The sequence below is a fragment of the Penicillium maclennaniae genome (assembly GCF_028827695.1).
Source record: "Penicillium maclennaniae strain IBT 15551 chromosome Unknown utg000003l:1.0-5670915.0:1.0-5674809.0, whole genome shotgun sequence".
Lineage (NCBI taxonomy): Eukaryota > Fungi > Ascomycota > Eurotiomycetes > Eurotiales > Aspergillaceae > Penicillium > Penicillium maclennaniae.
Genome location: NW_026623215.1, coordinates 92,895 through 111,680, shown reverse-complemented (window position 1 = coordinate 111,680; position 18,786 = coordinate 92,895). Strand labels below are relative to the sequence as shown.

General features: G+C 51.6%; 10 protein-coding genes across 10 annotated transcripts; 3 read left to right on the top strand and 7 right to left on the bottom strand.

Annotated features, from left to right (window-relative positions):
* Positions 1 to 772: 772 nt before the first annotated feature.
* N7477_002121 (low-affinity glucose transporter HXT3) lies at positions 773 to 2,589 on the bottom strand (the record flags this gene model as incomplete). Its single annotated transcript, XM_056963784.1, has 4 exons — positions 773 to 930; positions 993 to 1,192; positions 1,244 to 2,471; positions 2,535 to 2,589. 4 exons carry the CDS (start codon positions 2,587 to 2,589, stop codon positions 773 to 775), a joined length of 1,641 nt encoding a protein of 546 aa, XP_056823737.1.
* A 452-nt stretch (positions 2,590 to 3,041) lies between these two features.
* On the bottom strand, positions 3,042 to 5,516 carry N7477_002120 (putative ATP-dependent RNA helicase DBP6; the record flags this gene model as incomplete). The annotated part of the gene is made up of 1 exon (XM_056963783.1): positions 3,042 to 5,516. One exon carries the CDS (start codon positions 5,514 to 5,516, stop codon positions 3,042 to 3,044), a length of 2,475 nt encoding a protein of 824 aa, XP_056823736.1.
* Positions 5,517 to 5,799: 283 nt separating this feature from the next.
* N7477_002119 (uncharacterized protein) lies at positions 5,800 to 7,526 on the top strand (the record flags this gene model as incomplete). The annotated part of the gene is made up of 6 exons (XM_056963782.1): positions 5,800 to 5,816; positions 5,901 to 5,923; positions 5,987 to 6,021; positions 6,095 to 6,483; positions 6,532 to 7,011; positions 7,115 to 7,526. 6 exons carry the CDS (start codon positions 5,800 to 5,802, stop codon positions 7,524 to 7,526), a joined length of 1,356 nt encoding a protein of 451 aa, XP_056823735.1.
* Positions 7,527 to 7,910: 384 nt separating this feature from the next.
* On the bottom strand, positions 7,911 to 8,580 carry N7477_002118 (uncharacterized protein; the record flags this gene model as incomplete). Its single annotated transcript, XM_056963781.1, has 3 exons — positions 7,911 to 8,047; positions 8,109 to 8,427; positions 8,488 to 8,580. The coding sequence occupies 3 exons, from the start codon at positions 8,578 to 8,580 to the stop codon at positions 7,911 to 7,913; spliced, it is 549 nt and encodes a 182-aa protein (XP_056823734.1).
* A 795-nt stretch (positions 8,581 to 9,375) lies between these two features.
* On the bottom strand, positions 9,376 to 10,185 carry N7477_002117 (ADP-ribosylation factor family protein; the record flags this gene model as incomplete). The annotated part of the gene is made up of 2 exons (XM_056963780.1): positions 9,376 to 10,076; positions 10,137 to 10,185. The coding sequence occupies 2 exons, from the start codon at positions 10,183 to 10,185 to the stop codon at positions 9,376 to 9,378; spliced, it is 750 nt and encodes a 249-aa protein (XP_056823733.1).
* Positions 10,186 to 10,755: 570 nt separating this feature from the next.
* Positions 10,756 to 12,414, top strand: N7477_002116 (uncharacterized protein; the record flags this gene model as incomplete). Its single annotated transcript, XM_056963779.1, has 2 exons — positions 10,756 to 10,780; positions 10,844 to 12,414. 2 exons carry the CDS (start codon positions 10,756 to 10,758, stop codon positions 12,412 to 12,414), a joined length of 1,596 nt encoding a protein of 531 aa, XP_056823732.1.
* A 141-nt stretch (positions 12,415 to 12,555) lies between these two features.
* Positions 12,556 to 13,266, bottom strand: N7477_002115 (chitin deacetylase CDA4; the record flags this gene model as incomplete). The annotated part of the gene is made up of 1 exon (XM_056963778.1): positions 12,556 to 13,266. The coding sequence occupies one exon, from the start codon at positions 13,264 to 13,266 to the stop codon at positions 12,556 to 12,558; it is 711 nt and encodes a 236-aa protein (XP_056823731.1).
* A 199-nt stretch (positions 13,267 to 13,465) lies between these two features.
* On the bottom strand, positions 13,466 to 14,634 carry N7477_002114 (mRNA splicing protein PRP18; the record flags this gene model as incomplete). Its single annotated transcript, XM_056963777.1, has 2 exons — positions 13,466 to 13,658; positions 13,712 to 14,634. The coding sequence occupies 2 exons, from the start codon at positions 14,632 to 14,634 to the stop codon at positions 13,466 to 13,468; spliced, it is 1,116 nt and encodes a 371-aa protein (XP_056823730.1).
* Positions 14,635 to 14,978: 344 nt separating this feature from the next.
* Positions 14,979 to 15,815, top strand: N7477_002113 (SAP18 family protein; the record flags this gene model as incomplete). Its single annotated transcript, XM_056963776.1, has 1 exon — positions 14,979 to 15,815. The coding sequence occupies one exon, from the start codon at positions 14,979 to 14,981 to the stop codon at positions 15,813 to 15,815; it is 837 nt and encodes a 278-aa protein (XP_056823729.1).
* Positions 15,816 to 15,986: 171 nt separating this feature from the next.
* N7477_002112 (glutathione S-transferase) lies at positions 15,987 to 18,042 on the bottom strand (the record flags this gene model as incomplete). The annotated part of the gene is made up of 8 exons (XM_056963775.1): positions 15,987 to 16,147; positions 16,211 to 16,229; positions 16,304 to 16,419; positions 16,604 to 16,639; positions 16,696 to 16,727; positions 17,153 to 17,504; positions 17,568 to 17,953; positions 18,002 to 18,042. The coding sequence occupies 8 exons, from the start codon at positions 18,040 to 18,042 to the stop codon at positions 15,987 to 15,989; spliced, it is 1,143 nt and encodes a 380-aa protein (XP_056823728.1).
* Between the last annotated feature and the right edge of the window lie 744 nt (positions 18,043 to 18,786).

The following is an 18,786-nucleotide window of genomic DNA, read 5'->3' as shown; positions in this document are numbered from 1 at the left end:
TAATAAGATCTTCATCTAGCGCTACTCACTACCATCACCGTCGAAGCTCGATTCATTAGGCTTCATTCCAAATGCACGATTATTGAACCAAGGCCCCAGGTCCACAGCAAAGGAGGCATTCAGTCCAGAAAGCTCTTGAAACTCATTCTGTGGTTTGAAGATAACTGCTCCAGCGACCGATACTGAGGCGAAAAGCCCTAAGAGTATTTTTTTTTTCGTGACCACCATGGTACAGTCTGCAAGAAAACAGCCCCTAGATGAACAGCAAGTCAAGAATTGTATACGCGAGACAGCATTGATATAAGCGTTATCAGACTTGGATGGTAACGGTGTCATTTCCCCGCAGAAGTGGAGTAGACTGTAACCTTGACTACATAACTTTTATCGGTCGACTATTTTCCTTGATCGGGAGGGGAGATTCATTGCTGATCGGCTAAAACCAATTGATCGGCGTGCGGAGGCGCGGTGTTTTCCCGGAGGCAACTCCGAGTCTTCGACATGTTAGACGGATCAGTACAGGCAGACCAAGCATGTAGTCGAATAAGTCTAGACCGTCTTTCTCCTTGTCCTTCTCAATTTTCTCGCGGACAGTTCTGAACGCCTCTCTGGACGGCTTCGGGCTCTTTTCTGAGTAATTTGTCAAATTCATGTTTGTCTTTGAACATGCCTGCACGGATAGCCACGGCCCCTTCGGAGACCCACTCGCAATGTCTTCTAAGGCTGTAATGCCCAACTTCTAAGGCTCTAATCAAAAGGTGTGCAAATGATTGCTTTACTCCACTTGCTCCACAGCTCCCTTCTCGTTGTTCTCTCCTAGGATTCCGCCCTGTTCATTCAATTTTTGAATAAAGTTCTTTTCCGCTCTCCAAGCCAGACAACTATCGCTCGAGAAGAGAATGTCGAGCTGCTCAAGATGGCGATTTGCAGTTTCTAGCAATTCCAGTGAGCAAATCAATAGACTATAAAGCCAGAGAAAGCATGAGGGGACTGACCAACATAGAAAAGATATATAGGAGCTAGCAACGCCAGGTTGATCAGAGCAAATAGAATGAAAACCCAGAAGCCAATTGCTTGAATAAGATATGGAATGATCATATTAATGGTGCCTCCGGCGATAGAAAAGGCAAAGGTTGCCAATGCGGCTCCCTTGCTACGGCTTGCAAGGGGGAATACCTCTGTCGGGTAAACCCAGCTTTCATCCAATTAGCGTCAAGCTAGGACGAGGGTGCCTGGGGTAACTCACCAAGTGGTTAGCCAAGTACTGCCGTAGATGAAGGTGTAGATGTATAAGATTGCTGCAACGCCAGAACCGAATTTGGTGGCCGTTGCCGGGTCATTGTCTTTATGAGCAATTGTCTCGTGGGAAAGCACGCCTCCAACGGCCAAGACGATCCCCATGAGAAGACACCCAGTCAGCATCAGCTTGCGTCGGCCAACTCGATCACAAAGATAGATTGATAGCGCCAGGCTAGCAATGTATCCAAACCAGTTACCTCCTGCCAGTAGCGCGGGCTTGTCTCCCGTGAATCCTGACAGGGCGAACATGTTAGGAGCATACACCGCGATGAAGTCGATTCCAGTCAATTTTTGCATGATCTGCACACCAGACCCAAGAAGAACCCGTCGCCGGGTATGTAGCTTATCCTTGGTGAACAGCATACTGTAGAAGCTGTGTGATGTGGACATGGCTTCGGCGCGGATGGCAACAACGATCTCCTCCATCTCGGTCTCGATTGCCTGCTCTTCAGTCTTGATACGACACTTCTCTAGCACTGTTCTTGCTCCCTCCAGATCACCAATCTTGGCCAGATATCGAGGTGATTCAGGATAAAATGGAGCCGCGATCAAGATAAGGATCAGAAAGACGATCTGAAACCCGAGAGGAAAGCGCCATGCAAAGGACATTGTTTGAGACTTGAGACAGCCATACTCCATCCAGTATGCAATAGTAGACCCGATCATTGCGAGGGTAAATTGAACTGCCACAAATGCACCTCTCATGTGAGGGTCTGCCAGCTCGGATGTCCAGACGGGGACCATCGTGTTCAGATGGCCACATCCCACACCGCTGATGACTCGGGCAAATGCGAGCCAAGTCATGTTTTCTGCTGATGCTAACAGACCGGCCCCAAGTATGCCCCATAAACATCCCAGCTGGATTGTCTTCAAGCGACCGATGGAGTCGGCGATGTAGCCCACGATCAACGCCCCAATCGCAAAGCCTCCAAACCACAAACTAACTAGACCACCAATGGCTGCAGCATCACGGTCGCTTCCACTAGCCACTCCCATGCGTTGCATATAGTCGTCGTTGTTGTTGACTTGACTCATTACTGCTGTGTCGTATCCAAAGAAGAGGATGGCACATCCCGAAAAGAGGAAGATGGCATAAGTCATCGCCCTGCCTGAAATTTTCATGCACCTCGATGGTGAAAATCCCCCGGGAATGTATCGAGCAACTGGATGTTCCCCTGAAATTGTGTATTAGCGGGAGATATCAAAGGAGAAGAGAGGCGTAAACTGAAGGCACATACGTCGAAATATCCATTCTTCACCGGGTACTGTGAAAAGTGTGTCTTGTCTGTTCATACTTGCTTCGTAGCCAAAAGATGATATATGGGATTAAACGGGCTTGGCAGCAGGTTCGAGGACTTTTGAACGTCTTGTTTCTTCAATTCTTCAACTTGGACCCCTTCTCGGACATACTCCGAAGCATGTCTCCACGCCCCAGATTTGCCTTCCCCAGACGTGACCCACTTTCTCCGCTCCAAGTCGGGATCTCGGGCAACTTCTGTCCGAAGGATGCCAGGTCTTATAGCACCCGATTTACGTCTCAAAGTTTCCTTCGTCTTTACGGATGGGGCATACTGGAATGAAGCCGCACTGGACACGGCCTGTTCGCGTAGTATATTGATATGTCATGAAGAGAAGCTCGTTCATAGGACTCATATAGTTAATTGCATTGTACAATTGATTGAACGAAAGACGCTGTGCACGCGATAATATGCGCTTAGGATATTCGTGACATAAAATTGTCAAGTTCATTCTGACTTGGACTTGGACTTGGAATTGGACTTGGTCGCCCCGCCCATCTTGACCTCCTTTTCTAGCTTCTCCAAAGCAGCACCGTAGCCCTTAAAGGTCGCCGAAGTTTTGTCGACCTTAACATTCACCCGATCAATGCTGTTCGAGCGTGTGATTTGGCCATCGAGGCTATTAACGATTTGTGTAGAGAACCAACGCCCCTCGTGGTGAGCAACCAGTGTCCAGGCGGATCCACTGCGACCTGCGCGGGCAGTACGTCCGACGCGGTGGACATAAGTAGTGATGCTGTGTGGAACATCGTAGTTGACCACGTGGGTCAGCGACTCTAAATCAAGACCACGAGAAGCACGATCAGTAGCGATAATAATCGAGATTCGACCTCGTCGGTAGGCAGACAGAGTCTTCCGAGAAGCCGAAGACTTGTTAGATTTGACAATGACCCCGATCTGCTTGGCAAGCGATGGCTTGGTCAGAGTAATGAGACGAGCAAGTCGTGATGCGGACTCGGAAGACTTGGTGAAGACAAGAACGGTCGAGCGGGGTGTAGACGACTTTGCGGGAGAATCGACTTCCTCCTCGGAGTCACTTGATGAGTCACTTGAGGAATCCGAGTCGGAATCCGTATCGGAATCCGTTTCCAACTCTGAGTCCGAGTCTGAGTCATCAGATGAATCAGAGTCAGATGAACTGGAGTCAGAAGAATCTTCATCAGAGCTGGTATCGTCGCTGTCTTCAGAAGTATCGCTGCCGGCGTCGTCGGTGGTGCTCGCTGCGGCGATCTTAATCTGTGATTCGAGAAGATGCAGCAAGTAGAGAGGCTTATGAGCGCCCTCCGCAACCGGAACCATGTATTCTTGCAGAGTTGGTGGCAAGTCGTATGAGGCGTCTAATCTGTCGGTGGGGAGATCGGTGGGCTCGGAGGTGATTTCAGCCCCCACCACGACCATCTTTGGGTTTGTCAAGCGGAGTGAGTTGAGCTTCGAAATATCACGAGTCATGGTAGCACTGAGAATGACCTTTCGCGGGGGTCTAGCGGCAATGGAAAGCTTCATGTCGTGCAAAAACTTACCACAGGGTCCGAAAGTCTCAGGGGCCTGGCGAGAGTCCAGTGAGCCCATCACGACATCAACCCAATCTTGGAAGCTCTCATTCAGGAGACGATCAGCTTCATCGATTACGAGCCAATCCAGATACTTGAGAGTAAAACCCTTGGTGTAACGGATGTGATCAACCAGTCGGCCTGGTGTGCAGATGAGGATATCGACATTGGGCTCAGATCGCTGAGCGTGGCCCGGGAGGTACTCATTGGTATTTACAGCTTCATTGACGCAGGCTTCAAGATCAAAGTCTATCCAGTCATCCCCTCGTAGACCTGAGTTCTGTCGTTGAGCGATGGTGGCCGGGTCGTACACTTGGTCCACTCGCATGAGAAGCTTTTGCTCATCTTTGATGGCCACATTACCCACGGCACTTCCGATACGAAGTCCGGATCTAGAGGCAAGAAGTTCACATGATTCACGTGCCTGCCGCACTAACTCTCGAGTGGGGACAACGATCAGTCCCCGCAGTCTTGACGCGGGAAGAGCTTTGAGGGAGCTGACAAGCGGAAGTACGTAGGAGAGGGTCTTTCCAGAACCGGTGGCTGCGGAAACACAAACATCACCGGGGTGGTAGTTGTTGCTATTGGCAAGAAGGAGGGGGATGACAGCGGACTGCACAGCAAAAGCTTCCTTGTAGCCGCGCTCGTCAAGGATGTGAAGAAGATCGGGCTTGATGCCAAGATCAGAGAACTTGGCTCGCTCTTTGGTCGATGTTCGCCGGGGGTTTGCCAGCCACTCTGGTAAAGACGAATATGTCGGTAGAGTCTCGGGCTCCTCAGCATTCTCAGGCTGGGGTAAGGGCTCAAGGCCCTTCGCGAAGACGGCCTCAGCTGTTCCCTCCTGGGGCTCTGTGACCTCAACCTTGGCCTTTTTGGCCTTTGTAGCGGCAGCGGTCTTTGTTCGTTCGAATTTGGACAAAAGTCCGGCATGCTTGTTCTTCATAGACTTCTCTTCCGCAGTCACTTCTGCGATGTCGGCACTTGGGGGCTCCGAGCTCACAGATGCAGTTTCATTAATCGACTCAGTGTTCTTTCCAGAGCTCTTTCGTTTGCCATTTTTTGACTTGATTCCCGCTTTATCCTCGCGGTCATCCGAGTTTGTAGCAGGCGTCTTACTGCGCTTGGTCGAGACAGCACTTTCTTTCGGCGTCGATGCCGGTGAATTGTCACCTTGGAGCCGGTCTTTAAGCTTCGATCGCTTTTTGGCGCTGCCCTCATCGAGGCACTGGCTGTCGCGCTTCTTGGACTTTTTGGTTGGCGTTGGAGTGCTTGTAATGGTGTTTTCGACATCTCGCTTTCGCTTTTGAGCCTTGCCGGAGGCGGGGGTCAAGGTCATTTTAGTCGCATCAGGCGCAGCCTTGAATCCGGCCATTTTTTCGAGCTGCATTCCTCGGGATTGACGCTCGACTCGAGGAAGGTTTAGTTTTTTGCACTTCACCGACGATTTTGCCGGCAGATTGTCCAAGCGGCACACCGCGTAATCCTGTTCCAGTTCACCGCCCGGCAGTATCGCCTCGAGCTTCCTCACTTGCGATTGAGTGTGCACAGTGTTCACTGTGACCATCGCAAACATATCGTCATGGGTAGGATGCTGAGTGTGAATGATATCTGGAATTCATCAATGATATCGCTGCCTCAGGGCCGCAGCCGCCAAAATGCCTTATAACATTGCGTGAGTTCTGAACGCGCCAGGCACCGTGATGATCACAGTGGGCTGACGATGGTTTTTGTTTTTCTATGGTGACAGTATGGTCAGTGACTTCTTCTTTCCTCAATCAGGTAAGTCATACTTGTCCCGAAATATAGTATTAGGTCTAGATCGGAGTCACTAACATTTTTAAGGGGGAATCGAGAGTCACATCTATCAATTGTCCTCCGTATGCTGCCAGACCTTCATCCTCGCGATCCTACGTTCACCGGCGTCTTGAGCGCAGTCTGACAATTATTTAGAAATTGATCGACCGTGGGCACAAAGTCATCATCATCACTCACGCTTACAAAGGCCGGACAGGGGTACGATACCTCACCAACGGCTTAAAGATCTACCATGTCCCTTTCTTCGTCATTTACCGCGAGACGACTTTCCCTACCGTCTTTTCATTCTTTCCCATCTTCCGCAATATTGTCATAAGGGAACAGATCGAAATCGTCCACGGCCATGCGAGTCTCAGTAGCTTCTGTGGGGAAGCTATACTCCATGCGCGAACAATGGGTTTGCGAACAGTCTTTACAGACCACTCTCTTTTTGGATTTGCCGATGCAGCTTCAATTCTTACCAACAAGTTACTAAAGTTTACACTCAGCGATGTCGATCATGCGATCTGCGTCAGCCATACATGGTAAGTTTGTGGATGGACAGTTTCACGATCGCCAACTGACTCGCTCAGCAAGGAGAATACGGTGCTTCGAGCCTCACTCGATCCTTTGATGGTCTCCGTGATCCCCAATGCCGTCGTTGCAGAGAACTTTCGACCATTATCATACACCCCTCGCGCCCTCGACCAGACCCCAACCTCTCCCGTCGATCCGCGACTATCGCCGACACCAATTGGACCCAACGATACTATTACAATCGTGGTCATTTCCCGTCTCTTCTATAATAAGGGCACAGACCTGTTGATCGCGGCGATCCCGCGAATTCTTGCTTCCAATCCCAACACCCGCTTCATCATTGCGGGCTCGGGGCCTAAGGCGATCGACCTGGAACAGATGCTGGAACGGAATGTGCTCCAGGATAAGGTTGAATTGCTTGGCTCGGTTCGACACGAAGAGGTGCGAGATGTCATGGTCCGAGGTCATATCTATCTTCATCCCAGTCTGACAGAGGCCTTCGGCACGGTGATTGTCGAAGCCGCGAGCTGCGGGTTGTACGTGGTGTGTACCCGAGTTGGGGGGGATTCCAGAGGTTCTACCCCAACACATGACTACGTTCGCAAAACCAGAGGAAGATGATTTGGTCGTTGCAACTAGCAAGGCTATCGCCGCTTTGCGCTCAAACAAAGTGCGAACAGACCGTTTCCATGATCAGGTCAAGATGATGTACTCTTGGCGAGACGTAGCTCAGCGCACTGAGCGGGTTTATCAAGGCATCACCGGTGATATCAGCCCGGAAGAGTTTTACGGCTACTACCCTGGTCAGGGATGGGAAGCCAGTGGGGATCGAGTACGCAGCTTCGCACTGATTGATCGCTTAAAACGGTATTACGGCTGCGGTGTCTGGGCAGGCAAACTGTTCTGTCTATGCGTGGTCATTGACTTTTTGATCTATGTTTTCCTCGAGATGTGGTTCCCCCGAGCGAACATCGACATTGCCAGAAGTTGGCCAAGGAAAAAACCGGCGGAGCAATCTCGGGTCTCCACTACAGCCCGGAGTAGTCGGTGAAAGTCGAAACGACGTGGTACTAATTTCGTATCGTCGGATATATGGACATAATAGAACTCATTCTTTGCATTGTACCTAATAGCTCGGCCGCTAAATTGCTTTCAAGGAAGAAACATGTCCGATACTTCCTACGCGCCTTGGATTTCCATTCTCTGTTGAGGCTCCACGACTGCCAAGGCATCTCCGTATCTAGGCATTTCTTGACCACTGCCCTCTAACCTATTCGAACAACCAACACTGCATCAACTTTGATGGGATATATATTTTATTGCTTTATGCATTGATACACCATTCGTCGGCTCAAAAATATCAAGATCCGTTTTAAGAACCCAAAACCACTTGTAACCCAAACCCAAATTTGCTCGTAACATCGTAATGGTTTATCTATTTCTTTTCACGCTGAGTGCGAGGCTCATACTTCCACTCAGTGTCCAAGGTTTCGGCACCCTCGGGCCGCATATCCTCGGCGGCACGGTCAGCCTTGTTACCACGGGCACCAGCGTTGGCAGCCTCCTCTCGATCTAGACCGCGTTGGTCGACAAACCGACGCTCAATACCGTGATCCTCGCGGGAAGCACCTACACCCTCCAGGCCGGAGGGTTGCTTCTTTTCGGCCGTGGGCGCCATCGTGGGCAAGTTCAACACCAGACTGGCCCTGTAGAGGCTTACCGAGACCGGTGTGAACGTCTTTGGAGGTTGCACCCGTCAGGGTGTCAGCGGGAGAAGTATAGGTAGACTCCTTGCCATGTGAGCGGAGGACATTGGGGTTGTTGGCCTGGCTGCCGATCTCGTTGGCATTTGAAGTGTATGAGTTGCTAGCAGGAGCAGTGCCAGGAGGGAAAGCCTCCATGTGATATTCGGGACGCTGATCGGCCTCGTTGACCTTAACACCGGGCTTGTGCTAGATGATGTTAAGTCTATTGCACTGGAAGTCACAATGAACAATGGAGCGAGAACTTACGCCCTTGTCTGTAATGGGTCCCTCGCGGGGAATAGAAGGCTTGAAGCTGCCCTGCTGGTTGCTGACGGACTCGACGTTGTTCAAGGTACTCATAGTGAACGTTGGATTGGAATGGTATATATGAGACGGAAGATATATTTGGAAGAGGCGTAGATCGAGGAAGTGGAAAGGCTTATATAGCTATGTCACTTCGCATCCGAATGTTCTGATCTTGCTTCATTCTCGTCTGCTTCATCTGAGAGGTCAAAGATCTTGGATGCATACTACGACATGACGTCAAATTGACGGAACCTGAGGCTATGTATTGCGACCGGGATTGCTCTGACAAGTGAACGTAGGAGAAGAACTCCCGGTGGATCTCATCATACATAATGTAGGGCCATGTCTACTTTTCATTGATCGATCCAATCCTTGACGAGGTTCTGGGTGCAGCTCATCAGGGTGGTGGTATACGGTTCGTGACATCAAAAAGTGGAGAACCATAAAATTTGGAAGATTGCATGCGAAAGACGCAATACTCACGGAGTTTTCCTTGATTTTCGACCCAGTCGATCGAATTGCTCAAGCGAGCGCAAGCACAGTTACCCTGTTTGGTGGTGTTGGGGGTCTCTGCGAGAAGCTCTAATGATCTAAGCACCGGGGCCCTTGGGCAACCCTGGAATGATTCTAGGAGTGCTGAAAGATTGGGACTTATCTCGGATTTAATTGATTCTGAGTCTCTGGCTCCAAACTTGCTTTTCAGCCATGATAGTGTCTAAGAGCGTTGTGAGCTTTGCGTTTCATGCGTTTCAAAAGCCATTGATCAAACTTGGTTGGTGTATTGATGGGAATAGGAAATTAATACAATCAAACGTTAGTATGCATGTATGTTCGAGGCCATTTGTCGCATCATCGCATCACCGGTGGACGGCCCTCTTTATTCCACTTGACACGACTCTGCACCCACTCGACAGCCGCCTGCACTCCGGAGCCCATGAGCGCGCTGACCGGCAGCACGCGACTGTCTCGGACGCCGCTTCCAGTTTCTCCTTCGAACACTTTGCGAACGAAGCCTTCCTTAATGCGAACCACCTCGACGCAATCTTCACGGTCCTGCTTATTAGCCAGCACGAGGATGGGCACCCCTGCGACGTCGGCGTTCTGCAGAACCGATTCCAGGACCTGTCGACATTCATCCAGGCGCCCAAAGTCGCTCCCACTGGCGTTGATGCCAACATTTTGTTCCGTAAAGAGGTCATTGCCTCGCGAGGGACCGGCGACTGAGCTCGGGCGTCGACTCAAGGAGGGCAATCGGGTAATGTCCGGATCTTGACCCACGTCGGCGCTGTCCACTACAAAGATAATGGCGTGGCAGCTAGAATAGTAACTCTGCCAGAGACCGCGCATCGAGATCTGCCCTCCTACATCCCAAATTTTCAAGTTCATGTCATGCAGGGAAATTGTAGCGACGTTCTGGCCGACGGTCGGGACGGTCTTCCCGGGGTTGGGTGCCGGGGCGCCATCGGGTCGAGGTTGGTAGAGCGCTTTGATCTGGGAGAGGAGTGTGGTCTTGCCGGCATTGTCAAGACCTAATAAAAGGACAGAGTACTCTGCAGCACAATCCAATACGTGAGATTGAGGAATAGCTGGGCGACGGATGGCAAACTTACCCTCTTTGCTGGTCGCATACGTATACAGCGACTTGGCCAGGTGATACATGATCGCGCAAGAGCTGGCGGCGCGATCAAGTGAGAGATGCGCGCGAAACGGGATTATTAAATCATGAGACTCTGAAAGGAGATCGCGACACCAGACAGTCGAAGCATCGCATCACCTCGAGACGCGCATCCCGCAGTGTCCGCATAGGGGAAGTAGGGCTTAGGGCTACGATGTGAGAAATCTGTCGCCATTCCACGCAAGGATGAGTAGTTATTGCCAGGTCTTCTTACGTACTTTGCTAGAAACACTCGAGTAGGAATCCGGGGTAGAAATCATGTCTCTTACCTTTGACGTACCGGTGATGCCACCCTGACACTTTCATCCGAGTTTCTATTTCCCGTACATTTGCCGGAATTGGAAGAACCCCCCAAAAGAAATGGAAACGGAGAAACCCCACCCCGCCCACCTCGGGCTTTTGTCAGCTTGATTATTGATCTCCGCGACTTGCTTCCATGCCCCCCCCCCTTCCCCTCCATGGCCGTTTCAGCTTCCCTAGTTTCGGGCTCAAGGCGCATTCTCATCGCATGATTACAGAATGCCCCAGCGCTGAATTTGTTTGAGACTCCTTCCATGGAAACCGATACGGTCATTGTCGGTACGTCACTCTTCACTTATTCTTCATTTCCGTCCGTCAGATGCTAATCCTTCTCATCAATAGGCAATGGGCCGTCGGCTATGATCCTTTCGTACATTCTACATGGTCATCTTCCCTTCTACTCAGATAACCCTCCACACCCAGATCCTTTACTGGATGCCAAGTTGAAAGATGCGCCTGACCTGTTACATGCCGATGTGGATGCGTTGACGGCACATTTCGCCGCCTCTCGTTTATCATACTCGACCCAGGCGTTACCCGTTAACGTGCTGTTGGACACGCTGGTGCGGCCTAGTGTCGACATTGATGAGACTGGCACCACTTCCAATGTGGAATGGCGTCATGTACCTGAAAAAGCCGTCTCGCATCTCGTCTTTGGAAAGCCTTCGTATCCAGGAGGCCAATGGACTGAAGATCCCCATGGGGCCAATTGGGATATCCAAACCCTGAGCTATGCAGCGATGTTGTCACTCCCGGGCTACTCTTTCGCGGATCACTACAGGAAGGCCACTGGTCACGACCTGCCACCCTACACACGGCCGACAAGGCGCGAGATCGCTGACTACTTCGGTGCGTACCCCGCGGCGGTCGACATCGACGACGTTTTCCGGTGTGGGGAAGAGCTGAAAGGCATCTCCCGCACCACCGACGGCTTCTACATTCAATCCCACAATCTCCATTGCAAGCGCGTGGTGCTAGCTAGCGGGATCTTTTCGGAATTGCTACCGCCTACACCAATCCTGAAACCCATCTTTCAAACCTACTCGAGACCGGACACCCCCCTTCTCGTCATCGGTTCTGGATTTTCCGCCGCGGATGCAATCATATCTGCATCGTCCGACCAGAAAATATTGCATGTTTTCAAATGGTCCCCTGAGGATCGTCCATCGCCTCTCAGGAGCTGCCACCAGCGCGCGTACCCGGAATACGCCGGTGTGTATCGATTAATGAAGCGAGCCGCCCTTGCCGCAAATGCCACCAAAAGCCAGCCGCTGAAAAGCCGCCGCGGCAGTTCAACTCCCTTCCTGGAAAATCGGAATTGGGACGATGTCTATGAGGGTGTATGTAATGTGGAAATCACCGACGTGAAGGTTGTGGGCGAATTGGCTCAAGTCAGTTTCCGTCGCGCAGACGGTTCCTCGTTGACTCGTTCAGTGCGGGGTCTCGTATACGCTGCTGGACGGCGGGGCACCTTGAACTACCTGGACACCGCGCTGCGATCCGAGGTACTGGGACATGAAATGATCGATTTGGCGGTCACCGGTCAGACCCTTCGCGCGAAAGCGACTGAAGATTTACAAGTTGCTCCTGGTGTGTATATAATTGGCAGCTTGACCGGTGACTCCCTCGTCCGCTTTGCCTATGGGGGCTGTGTCTCCACCGCAGGTCATCTACTTGGTGATCGAGACACCGACAGGGCAACGCGCAGTATGCCAAGCAGCGTCGTGTCAACTCGCCCATCCTCCTCCCTCGCCGTAATGAATGGGATAGACGGTCATCATATATATCACAATGCCGGGTCTGATCTGGCCAGAGAAGATACTTCTAGCAAGGTGTCGACGACGACAATACCCACAGCCGCGCAGAGCTGGTGGGAAACGCTGGCGCAGGTGTGGAAGGATCTAACACAGTAATGGGTGAGATTAGATTATGATGATGATATGTATCATGTATGTACACGCTCTAGAGTTTAGACTTATTGGAGGGTTTTAAACTCCATTGCGCTTATTTGGACGCATGGTCAAAGCCAAGTCAAGGGTTTCGATATTGTAGATTTAGCGCGTCTGAAGCAGCTCTGACACAGTGAGCACCCGGTATCCGCGGCGCTTGAGCTCTGGCAACACCTCTTGTAGCATGGGTAACGTCCATTCTCTGCGGTCGTGGCAAATGATGATACTGCCTGGATTCACCATGCTCAAGATATGCCTTGCATTGAGTTTTGCAAATGCTACCTGTGGATCGTGGGGATAGACGTCCCCGAGCACAAGTCGATAGCCCAACTTCGAGACCAAGCGTCGCATTCGGGAGCTAAAGAGACCCGAGCCTGGGCGGAAGAACCAATTCTCAGGCCCCTCCTGGTCTACTGCGCTATACACATTTTGAATCAAGGCATGCACAGCCTGAATTTGCTCCGCAAGAGCTGGATCGCTGAGCCCACGCGATGGCTCATCGTGCATCGCATGGTTGGCTAGTTCGTTGCCAGCGCGCACTAGCTCGACGAGAACGTCCTCTTTACCAGGTACCTGAGACCCAATCAGGAAAAATGTGGCGATCGCGTCATTTGACTCTAAGAGGTCGAGAATAGCGCGCGTGTGTATGGACGGGGCGTCGTCAATGGTCAACGCGACCACTTTCTCGGCGGTTGCGTGACGAAATATGACATCGGGCCAGCGACGTTGAAAGAAGCGGATCAGCGAACCAGGCGGCTTATATATCAAACACAGTGGACCAAGGAGACTGAATGTACACAAAAGAGCGATGAACATGGTCGGGTAAGAGTGTAATCTGAGCGAGGAAAGAGAAGTGGATTCAAACCTGCCTTAAGGCCCAGGCCCGCGCAGCATATCTCAGGGTTTGAGATCATCCGGGAAATCGATGTACAGTTACTGGTGCAAATTATACGGGCAATAAATATCCAATTTGAAACGCTATGGGTATATGAAACAGCATATCACTCGTGGCAATCTAACCCATGATCTGGAGCTGATCCTCGGGGGGCCAGCGAACTTGTGCAAAGCTCAAGCACCGCTTGATACTCTGCAAGTACTTGCGTGTTGCTTCGTCACTCAGAATATGTGCCTGCTGGTCACTCTGGTGTAGCTTTTCACGCGCAGAGCGCTCGTGAATACCAACCATGGTCACACCAATGGGCCATGCACTATCGCTTGGTTAGCATTCTCTGTCTCTATTGGGGCACGAGAGGGAACGTACGCTTTTCCAATGCTCACACGGAGATATGCGTCATTAGCATCGACGTATTTCCGTTGCTGTGCTTTATGGACAATCTCCACGATCGGCTCTAGAAGCCCATCCTCCAAGTCCGCCTTTTCAAGTCGGCGGTACAGCGGCTTCATGTTTTCTCGAGACTGCAGCATAGCATTGTATGCTTGTTTTCCTTGGAAACTTTGTCGAACAGTTACATCGCGCTTGGCGAGAGCAAGCTCCCATTCCGACAAAACCATGTTGAAATAGGATGCCAGCTGACGAAGCAGAAATAGACGTCCCTCGGGCTCCTTGGGTATCTTGGCCGGAATGATCATCTCCCCACCAGGAACAGGTTCCAAGTTCGTAGGGATTGGTCCATCTGTCATTTTCTGCTGCGTAGCGGCGCGCTGAACCAGGCGACGATATCGTCGAAGTCGAGAGCGATGGTTCTCTCCAAACAGTCGCGCCGGCTCATCAAGCCCTCTAAGCTTCTCGATGAGCTCGTCTTCCTCAATGTCTTCTTCCTGCTGGCTTTCGGGATCCGGGGTATTGTCGCCACTCTTTGAGGGCAGTTCGGGAAGACCGAGTCTCTGTCGCCGTTCACGCTCCTGTGCCTCCTCTTCCTCCTCTCTCTTCTTCCTCGATTCTTCGGCGAGCCTGCGCTTTTTCTCTTCGCGTTCCCGTCGACGATTTGCCTCTTCTTCCTCGAACTTGCGCTTGTTAGCCAAGCGATCTTCACGCTCCTTCTGTAACCGTTCCTGCTCCTCGTTGTAGGCCGCGATGCGCGCAGCTTCAATTTCTCCTCGGCGCAGGTATTTCTTTGTTGGCTCTGCGGGTGATCCTTGACCTTCTTCTCCGCTAGAAGACTTGGTGGCATTGGGAGCTTTGGCCTTGGAGATCTCCTTGGACATGAGAGCAGCGAAATCCATGATGGGTAAGGCTGCCCGGCGCAGGCTTTTTTTTTGAGACGGTATCAGATTCGGTCAGATATGATAAGTTGCGCAGTAATTATTGACGCTGTGATAGATCCGTTGAAGCGAGGCGTCGGTGATGTGGCAGAAGGAAAAGAATGCTCGGTTGAGAAAGGTCGGAAACCCCGACAGCTTCGGGTCTTCTCCAATTCCTTTCCCACCTCCGCACTCAACCACATCGCTTCAAAGCTTCAGTACGAGCAGACTGAGCTCACACTATAATCTTCCGACGCGCTTGTCGAGCTCGAAATTCTCTCTGCATTGCTCCGGTACTGCTCCTGCACGCGGCTCGCCTTGCCATCATGGCTGCTCCTTCGCGAGAAGGCTCCAAAGCTCCAATTGACCGCCAGACCACAACTCCATTTCATTTAAAGCTCTTTTACCGAGCCAACAACTACCACAACCTTTCCGACTACAGTATCCCTGTCCCTCCCCGGCGCGGCGGTCCAGCTAGCGGGCCCAACAGTATTCGCGGATCTTCTCCTCCGCCAGCTGCGCCGCTACCCCCTCACCTCGAGATCTATACATGGCAATCATGTACGCTACGGGAACTCTCGCAGCTTCTTACTTCCGCGCTGCCTTCATTACTCCCCGATCCGCCCATCGGTACCCGCCTTTGTTTTCGTCTAATCTATCCCGACGCTCGCGGTGCGGCAATTATGGGCCCCGATGCGCGCGGTCGATACGTTAGCAAGGACCTGGGAAGCGTCATTGTTGCGCCAAGAGACAGTCCATACCGTAACGAGGAGGACGCAGACGGTCGTGCGGAGCCGCGACCGCGGCCAGGCCCGTTGCGTTTCCAGGGTTCGGAAGCAGACAAGGCGTTGCAAGACGTACGGTTCATTGTCGGAGATTACGTTGAGTGCGCCATTTTGCCTCCTCTTGAGGACGGATCAGTTGCGCCTGCGCTTCGTGGTGCTTCCGGCCCACCTGGGGCGGGAGGTGGTGGCATGCGCGCATTCCGGGATAATGGGTTTGGAAGAGGTGGTCGGGGCGGTGCTCGAGGCGGGGATCGTGGTGGTCTCTCCTATTCTTCCTCAAGGCGATTGGAAGCGAGGAGAAAGGCTGCCGGAGGGTGGTGGACGTGGTGGTCGCCGAGGATGGGCCCCATATTAAAGATTCAACGAATGTGCAATTAAGAAAATCTTAAACGTGCGGCGCTTACGGAAGACCAAAACATCCGCTCGCAACAATTTATGATCATGTTCGATTGAGGATAACAAGATACGTCTTTCCAAGATTGACTACATTTGGTTCCCAAGGTCCCTAGTTCCCATAAGTGGCCGCCAGGCGAAGTGAACAGAAGAAAATCAAATGCGGTATATGCTTGTGATAAGGTACATAGCCCGGTCAGAGGTACCGGCAGAAAAAAAAAGCAGTTTTCGCTTCGAGTCCTCCGGCGAATCGCGGTAGTGCCGTGTAAGGAAGAGTTCGCATATCACTAGTTCGCCAAGCGATGACTGAGACTCCACTGATCCAGGTCATCAATCCTTTGTTCTTCACCATTCCGAGATGGTATCACCCCTGCGCTTACCGCGGAGCTCGTATTTGCCCTGTAGGATAGTCAGATAAGTCTCCTCACGCGCAAATTAAAAGACCGGGAGGGCGGGCGGTTATCAATTCATACATCGGTCCTGTAGGCGACCCAGGTCAGAGCACCGGGAATTGCCACCATGTAGATGAAAGAAATCCAGGCATGGCGGGAGTTCCAGCGCCAGTACTTGTAGCGGTTGGCGTTGAGTTCTGTCGGCTTGGTTAGTTTCTATATGCGTAGAAAGCTCGGTAAAGGCTGCGGCATGCTGCGGCATGAAACGGGTGGACGAATCAAGAGGCAAAATCCATTTAGAAATTACAGCAGAGCAATCCTGTCCTGCTCAGGGACATGTGAAGCGCGGGGACCGAGGGGATGGGGTTCAGGAAGATGTACCGTAGTATTTCTGGAGGGCCGGGTCAAGGATCAGGGCTATTCAATTGATTAGCGATTGGGTTGATGTAGGTCGACATAACTCTGGTACTCACACTTGCTGGGGCCGGCCATGGTTGCGATGTCACTCGTAGCGTAGACACAGAACCGTCACATCTGCAGACGTGCGGACCAGGTGAGGTTCAGGTCACATGATGCAATGTGTCAGCCGGTTTTTCTGGTCACGTGATATAGACAGACGGACACATTCTCTACGGTGACTGAGCTCCTGATTGCTCGTACTATTCGCCAATTGGACTGGATTTACTGACTGGCTTCTGTTCTCAATCATGACCATTCGAAATTCACAACACTAGTACCTGTCTCGTCGAGACTCTCGATTCCCCGCTTAAATATCCACTCTCCGGGGATCGCCAATCGGAGTAGTCAATTTACCAAGCACAACAAATCCTGTGCGTTGCCCTTTGATGACAATTGATATCAATAACATTGGCTGGCATATACATAATGGAACATGGTCGTCGTCGGATCCAGCCTGCCTCGGCAACTTACATCGAGGCAGAGAAGGTTCCCTCCACGGCCTCAGTCTTGGCCACGGCCTTCTTGTAGCACTCGACCTCCTGCAGCCTCTTCGCATATCCTGCCAACAAAGGATACTTTTCCTGATTCTTCTTGTCCTGAAGTACTCGTCCACCGGCAGCGATCACCGGGAAGCTGATCAGGATATCTGCCGCAGTCAAGTTTTTACCGCAGAGGAAGGGACCGCCTTCGGGGGCAGTCTTCAGCTGCTCCTCTAGGAAAGCCAAGTTACTCTCAACGTTACGGGTGAGGAAAGCAGCCTCGACCTGCGAGGCCACGAGACCGGTGATGGGCCGGATGAAGAATGGAGGCGAGTTGCGGATGGCTTCAAACATGTTAGCATGGGCCCACTGTGCCAGAACCCACGAGCAATACAATTCCCACTTACTGTCGTTGACGAGGGTCATCACCAAGAAGGGCATCAGAGTGCCTTCGGTGTAGTGCATGAAATACCGGTAGCGCATCCATTCCTCACGCTCTCCGCCGACTTGGCCCTCGCGACCGGCCACATAGCGCTCGGGCACCAAGGTAGGGTTTCCCGAGCCGAAGTGATCGCAAAGGTATTCAACGATGGCGCCGGACTCGGCGAGGACCATCGGCTTGTCGGAGCCCGGGGCCTCGATTGTGACAATAGGCGACTTGCCGAGAGCATGGACCTTCTTGAGCTCCGCGGGCGCGAGCTTATCAGCGCGGCGCTTGAAAGTCTTCAGCTCATATTGCAATTTGAGCTCCTCCAGTAGCCACAGGATGCGGTGGCTTCGAGATTGCTCGAGCCTGGTTTTGCATAAGTATCAACTTTGAGCATATCCCTGAGAAGCCTACCAGTAGAGGGTAATCTTGCAGCCCTGGTTGTGATCAGCCATGATATGAACAATATGAACACGAAAATAGGAAAAATAGAATTATGATTAATTGAGTAGGAAGAAGGGGTAGCTTTCAATAAAGGGCCCGAATTCTGGTTCATGATGTCAATGGCCCGAGGCACGTTGTTCGATTGATAAGGATAAAGGGCCGAGATCGGTGGATCCTTCATGTGAAGTCCACGTGCGGGGATTCGTAGCTGGCCTGATCCAGAATCCACTGTGTCGTTCTCGTTTTCGCTCGGTCCTATCATTCTGATTTCGACTAGATCAGCCTGAGCGATGGGTGATAGGGACCCCACTCCCCCCGGCATCATGGAATCACGTAGCCGACGCTTCGTCTTATCTTCTTTTGACACTTAAGTGGGGTCATGTCAACGGTTTCCAACGTCTCGAATGAAGCTTGCAATATATTTGCAGAATCCAGCCAGCGGGTCCAAGTGATTATGGCTTGGAGAAACATTCATTTTGGAGAATTCTAGTCTACCAGAGATTACACATAGGTGAGTTACGTTTAGCTCAAGTGGTATTGCGCTAGCTCATTCCCTTATTAGTTCCATTTTAGTTCTGGAAACCATGCAATCCTCCCAAGGAGACCATCTAAAGGGACCTCCATACTTGATTCTACAGCTTTTTAGAGACATCAATCTAGGCATTTCTCTGGAGTTCTTGCTGTTCCTTTCCCCGGGGCTCTCTGCGTAAGTCACATTCTGAGATATCTTGAATTTGCCTGCTCCCAAGGTCCCG